At 32.5% G+C, this 6,037-nt stretch overlaps 1 protein-coding gene across 1 annotated transcript in view; it reads left to right on the top strand.

The window, feature by feature from the left end:
- Window positions 1–858: 858 nt before the first annotated feature.
- LOC100929190 (liver carboxylesterase 1-like) overlaps window positions 859–6,037 on the top strand; it is a 40,798-nt gene continuing 35,619 nt past the window's right edge. The window contains exons 1-3 of the mRNA XM_003759047.4: window positions 859–991; window positions 2,272–2,476; window positions 3,748–3,889. Of these exons, the coding sequence (XP_003759095.2) occupies window positions 913–991; window positions 2,272–2,476; window positions 3,748–3,889 (426 nt within the window). The 5' untranslated portion in view covers window positions 859–912. The remainder of the gene's footprint in view (window positions 992–2,271; window positions 2,477–3,747; window positions 3,890–6,037) is intronic.

Raw genomic sequence — 6,037 nt, 5'->3', positions numbered from 1 at the left:
CTTACAATATTGCTATTACTTTTTACACAATGCATTTCACTTTGCATGATTTCATGGAAGTCTTTCTGAGGGTATCCTGATCATCATTTCTTATAGTTAAGTTTACCTTTTAAAGAATTTGTAATCCATATTAAAGTTAAAACCAATTTTCCAGAGTACCATCCAAAAACTTCAGATTAAGAGACTAGGAAACAGAAACTGCTTTGGAAGTAAGTATTCTACTGAACTTAAAGTCAAAGTGACTCTTCATATCATATGTGAGACTCAAAGAATTAGAAATTTAATTTCAATCTTTAATTCTCCAACATATGATGTTAATACCAAGTATCAAATTTATTTTAAGTTATAAGTTGTATAATTATTTAAACTTAATGGGTTTTACTCTAATTTCTCCTATAATATTTTCTTAAATTCTTATTTTAATACTTCCTTGAACTTCAGTAAATCTCTTGTGAATAGATTTCTCAATTAAGGTTATAGTTTTTAAAATTCAACTTACAACTTTAAAAGCAGTTTCAAGTCATTTAAAGTCCCTCTTTTATGAAGTGACAATCTACCAATTTTTATTTTCATAAAACTTTACAGAGTTTACTCTTATACCCAAAACTTCTACTTCTCATAAAACACTGAAATCTCCTTGCACTTTGACCTTGTTTAATGATATGGTATTTAATTTTGTAACAAAATGTTTAATGATTAAAGTCCTGCAAAGGAAGAAAGTGAGTTGATTATGGGTGGAGTCTCAAGATATTAAATCTGGTTCTCATCAGGAAAGAGAAGAATTCTTTTTTTGTTTTTGTTTGACTTGGTTTTCCTTCATTCAGCACTGGGGTGAGTCACTCAACGAATCTACACCTGTGCAGTACAGAAGCAACCTCAACCCTTAAACCAGCTCAAATCACTGCAATCAGTATGTGGCAAAGAACTGCTGCCAATGAAATGTGGCTGATTTCCCTGGTTATTTGCTCCTTTATTGCATTCACAATTCAGGGTAAGATTTTGGGGGGTAATTTTTTCTCTTTCAGAAACAAAGAAACAGAAAAAGCCAACCATAAAAAATTACAGAGAAATTTTAATAGTATTTTAGCTAAAGTGTCAGCAGATACTGGTCAATCTTTTTGGAAAAAATAAATTTTTATGAAGAATTAAATTATCAGCAGTTACTGCATTTAGCATTACAAGTGGGAAAATGGGATAAAATAGTCTTTGTGTTACAGATATATACACAAAATTTAAAAAAAAAGAACCTCTTCCATAATAATGGACAAAGGAGTTGAATAAATATTTCTCAAAAGAAGAACTGAAGATTATTAGCAGTAACATCAAGGAAAACTCCAAATAAATAAAAATAAAAACATAAACTGCAATATAGCAAAGATATAATAGTGAAATTGTCAATTAAAGATTTATAGAAGATAGACACAGTATTATGTTTTTCATGGAGCTGTGAATCAGTACAAACATTTTGGAAAGCAAATTTAGAATTTTCCAAACAAAGTGTCTAAAATATCTATACTTCTTGACCCAACAATTTTTCTACCTGGCTCCTAGAAGTGCAGACATGAAAGGACCAAGGGATCCTATTCATATACTTATTCTTTTGTCATCAGGCTTTTTTGATGTGTTGCTTGGTTTTAATAATTTTTTACGTTTTATTTAAAACATTTGATATAGGAGATGACTGGGAAGAAGTAGAGGAAAAATACTGAAAGAAATTTTGATGGTGTTAAAACAGAGGTCAATAAAAATTCATTTTTAAAAAGGGAAAGATTTTGACCTGTGTGAGTTTGAATAAGGCATTTTTAAGTTCTTCAGTTTCACTATCTATAAAATTGGGATAATATTACTATTTATCTTATTTGTAAGCAATGTTTTTTGTAAATAAAAAAGGTCTCTAGAAACATAATTTATTATTATTATATATCATATATAGCAATTTTATTTCTATTCTCTCATTTGATATTAAAACAATCCTCTGAGGAATTATTATTTCTTCTTACTTAGAGGTGAGGAGCAGAAAGTCCAGAGAGATTTCTTTATTTTCCAAGGTCATTCAGTATGGAACAGAGGTAGGGAGATATACATACTCACGGATCCTGCTTCATAGAAAGTCAAAATTGAAAAAGAACTCAAAATCATCTAGTTCTACTCCCCATTTTTAAGAGAGAAAAAAAAAACAGTACCATAGGGAATTCTTATTCAATGTTTATTCTTTTCTGCCATAGTGCCTTCTCAAATGAAATCACCTTCTTTTCTCTTAATGTTGCACAGGGCCACAGTCCTCAGCACCTATAGTGGACACTGAATATGGGAAAGTCCAAGGCAAACAAGTGATACTACAAGAATTTGAGAAATCTGCCAATGTTTTCCTGGGAATCCCCTTTGCCAAAGCCCCCCTTGGATCCCTGAGGTTTACTCCACCCCAGCCCCTTGAGCCCTGGGACTATGTGAAGAGCACTACTACAAACCCTCCCAGGTAAAGTCATCAGTCTTTAGGTTTTCTGGAGAGGGAGGATTTTAAATAGAGAAAATCATCATTTTCTAATTAAGATAATTATCTCCTAATGCTTTTCTTGGTTTTTGCAATTCTAAATCCTCAAATCATTCCATAATTCTTTTTTTTTTTTGTCTCTTCTCCTTTCCATTAGAAACGTTGTTTTTCTTATTCTTAATGAAAGCTTTGAAGCTACAAGAAGTTGGAGTAGTTTTGTATAGTGAAATGGTCCTGAGCTATAAAGTAATGCATCTCTCTTAGAATCTTTAGCTACACTGAACAAATAAAGGACCTGCTGCAGTCCCCCTATTAAATACATGCTGCTGGGATAAATCTCTGGGAACATATGGCCTGGAAAAATGACAATTTTCCCTTGCCTCCACTTTTTATACTTGTCAGACCACATCTAATTATAAAGCAGCCTCTCCATCCCTGGGCTCAGTGCTTTTAAAGTAGATGGTTTGGGAGAAAGAGCCTTGGAATAAGAATCATGATTTCAGCCAGGATCTCCAATCTCATAACTCTTATGTTGGGTTATTCCTTAACTTTTCTGTTTTTCTCATAAAGTTCAGTGGGGATAAGGTGTACCCCAAAAGCAGAAAATCTAGAGAATGAAAGCTCATAAGACTTCCAGTGCACTTAGGAGCAGCTTTATTGTTCAAGTTTTGCATTTGACTATTTCTGAAAGAATGCCAATGTTTCACAAATCAGAATAATTCCCATACACCATCTGTCTTACTGCAATTCCCCCACTTTTTTCATTCTATTTTTCCTGAGAACAAAAAGAAGTTTATTCATACAAAGTCAGAACTGAAAGATGGCCTAAAAATCATCTATTCCCTATTTTCTAGAAGAGAAAACTAAAGCCCATAGGGAAGAAAGGACATGCTAAAACAGAAAGTAAGTAGCTCACTTTATAAACTAAAAGGAAAATGAAAGGACATTGAAAGTCATTTATCATTTCTCCTTTGGAAGGTGAAATAGAGGCTCTGAAGGAAAGTAAGAGGACTGGGATGGAGGAGTGAACTTGAATTGGAATCCTGAATGTGTTACTCACTACCTATGTGATGCTGGCCAAAATAATTTCCTTTCCTGGGCCTCAGTTTAACCTCCTATGTAAAATACATGTGTTGACTAGGTCATCTCTAAGAGCCCTACCAGTTTCCAAATTTCTGAGCAGTGATCCTTTGACTCCAATAGGATTTCTTGAGGTGCTCTGTAGAAAAACTGATTTCCCATATTTCATTACACAGGTGTGCCCAGAATCCACTTGGAGGGGAGCTTGTAGCTAAATTTTTTGAGAAGATGAATGATATGCCCTTGAAAAATTCAGAAGACTGCTTGTACCTGAACATTTACACCCCAGCTGACCTGACATCAAAGACTAAGTTACCTGTAAGGAGTTTATGGTTTGGGTTGTTTTTAACTTTGGATTTGTTGGGTTATGGTTTTTTCTTGCATCAGCAACAATAGCAGTTAAGGAAAGGCAGAAATAATTTTACTTCCTTAATCATTTTTCCTTTTTATCAGTCCTTCCTTTCTCTTTTCCCCCTTTCCTTCTTATTTCTCTGTTAAGTAAGATTTATGACTATATTTTAATATATAAACCTATCATCTATCCATTTATCAATCATCTATCATCTCTTTGTATCTATCTTCAAGCATTACCTCTTATAACCACTGGAAAAAACTCTTCCTTATGTGCTTCTTTTCTCCCTCTTACTTATTTCTTTTCTCTTTTCTCTTTCTCACTCCACTGTTTTTTTGAGATTGTCCTAACATAAATGATTCACACTCCTAATCTCTGTCCATGGGGACTTCCACTAAGGAGTTAATTTATCAATTTTCCATTTAGGAATGTAAATATTTGGGGCAGTGAGGTGACACAGTGACTAGAACATTGGCTATGGAGTAAAGAAAACTTGAATTCAAATCTTGTCTTAGACACTTGACACTTACTAGCTGTGTGACTTCTGACAAGTCATTTATTTTAGTTTTCTTTTTTATTAAACCTTTTTATTTTCAAAACATATGCAAAGATAATTTTCAACATTCACCCTTACAAAACCTGGGGTTACAATTTTTTCCCTCCTTCCCCTCTCCCCTCTCCCCTCTCCCCTAGATGGCAATTTTTCTACACATATTTCCACAATTATCATGTTGCACAAGAAAAATCAGATCAAAAAAAGAAAAAAATGAGAACAAACAGAATTCAAGGAAACAACAACAAAAAGAGTGAAAATACCACGTTGTGATCCACACTCTGTCCCCACAGTCCTCTCTCTGGATGCATATGGCTCTCTACATCAGAAGACCATTGAAACTGGCCTGAATCACCTCGCTGTTAAAAAGAGCCATGTCAAAAAAGTCATTTAACTTATTGCCTTGCAAAAAAAAAAAAAAAAAAAAAAAAAGTAAATAGGTCAAGTGTTTTAATTCCCTTATGATTTCTCTTTCATGTTTTCCTTTTTAGGTTTCCCTTGAGTCTTATGTTTGAATGTTATATTTTCTATTCAATTCTGATCTTTTCATAAGTAATGCTTAAAAGTCCACTATTTCATCAAATATTTATTTTTTTTCCCACTGAAGGTTTAGACATAATTTGGCTAGAAAAATTATTCTCAGTTGTGACCCAAGCTCATTTTCCTTGTGGAAGATTCTAAGTCCTTCACAATTTTATCATGATAGTTATTAAAGTGATCCAAACTTTGATTCCATAGTATTTTAATGGTTTCTTTTTCTCTGCTTTTACTATTTTCTTTCTGATCTGGGAGCTCTAGAATTTGGTTACAACATTCCTGGAAATTTTCATTTGGGTTCTTTTTCAAGAAATGATCAATGGGTTCTTCAATTTTTGTTAATTGTTTCTAGGATATTGGAGACAGTTTTTCATTGTAATTTCTAAAAATATGCTGTCTAGGCAATTTTAAAAAAATCATAATTTTTCAGGTAGTCCAAAAATTTTTATTTCTAATTAATCTATTTTTCAGTCCAATTGTTTTTCCAAGGGATGTTTCACACTTCCCCCCCATTCTACTGCTTTAATTTTATTGATTCTTATGTTTTTTGGAGTTATTAAGTTCCATTTGCCCATTTTTTAAGGAATTACTTTCTTCATTACTATTTGGATAATTTTGCTTTTTTAGGGAGTTATTTTCACTAATAAAATTTTGTACATCTTTTACCAACCTGCGAATTCTTTTTTTCCCACTCTTTTCTTTCATTATTTTCACTTCCCAATTTTTCCTCAACCATTCTCAGTTGATTTTAAAAAAAAGCATATTTTTTCTCATTTTTATCATATTCATTGGTTCTTTCAAAAATTCCTGTTGAATTTTTAATTGGCATTTTTCTTTGATGTTTTGCTTATATATATTTTCATGTTGTTGTCTTTTTCTAAATTCATGTATTTAGTTGTCCTACCACCATAGTAGCTTTTGTGATTTGCTTATTCCTTTTTTGTTGATTATTCATTTTCCTAATGTATTTACTGACTGAAATATTTGTGAGAGTTTCATTTAATTCACATGGGTGGATAGGGGC

Source organism: Sarcophilus harrisii, chromosome 2 (genome assembly GCF_902635505.1).
Source record: "Sarcophilus harrisii chromosome 2, mSarHar1.11, whole genome shotgun sequence".
Classification (NCBI taxonomy): domain Eukaryota; kingdom Metazoa; phylum Chordata; class Mammalia; order Dasyuromorphia; family Dasyuridae; genus Sarcophilus; species Sarcophilus harrisii.
This window is presented reverse-complemented; position numbering and strand designations above follow the sequence as displayed.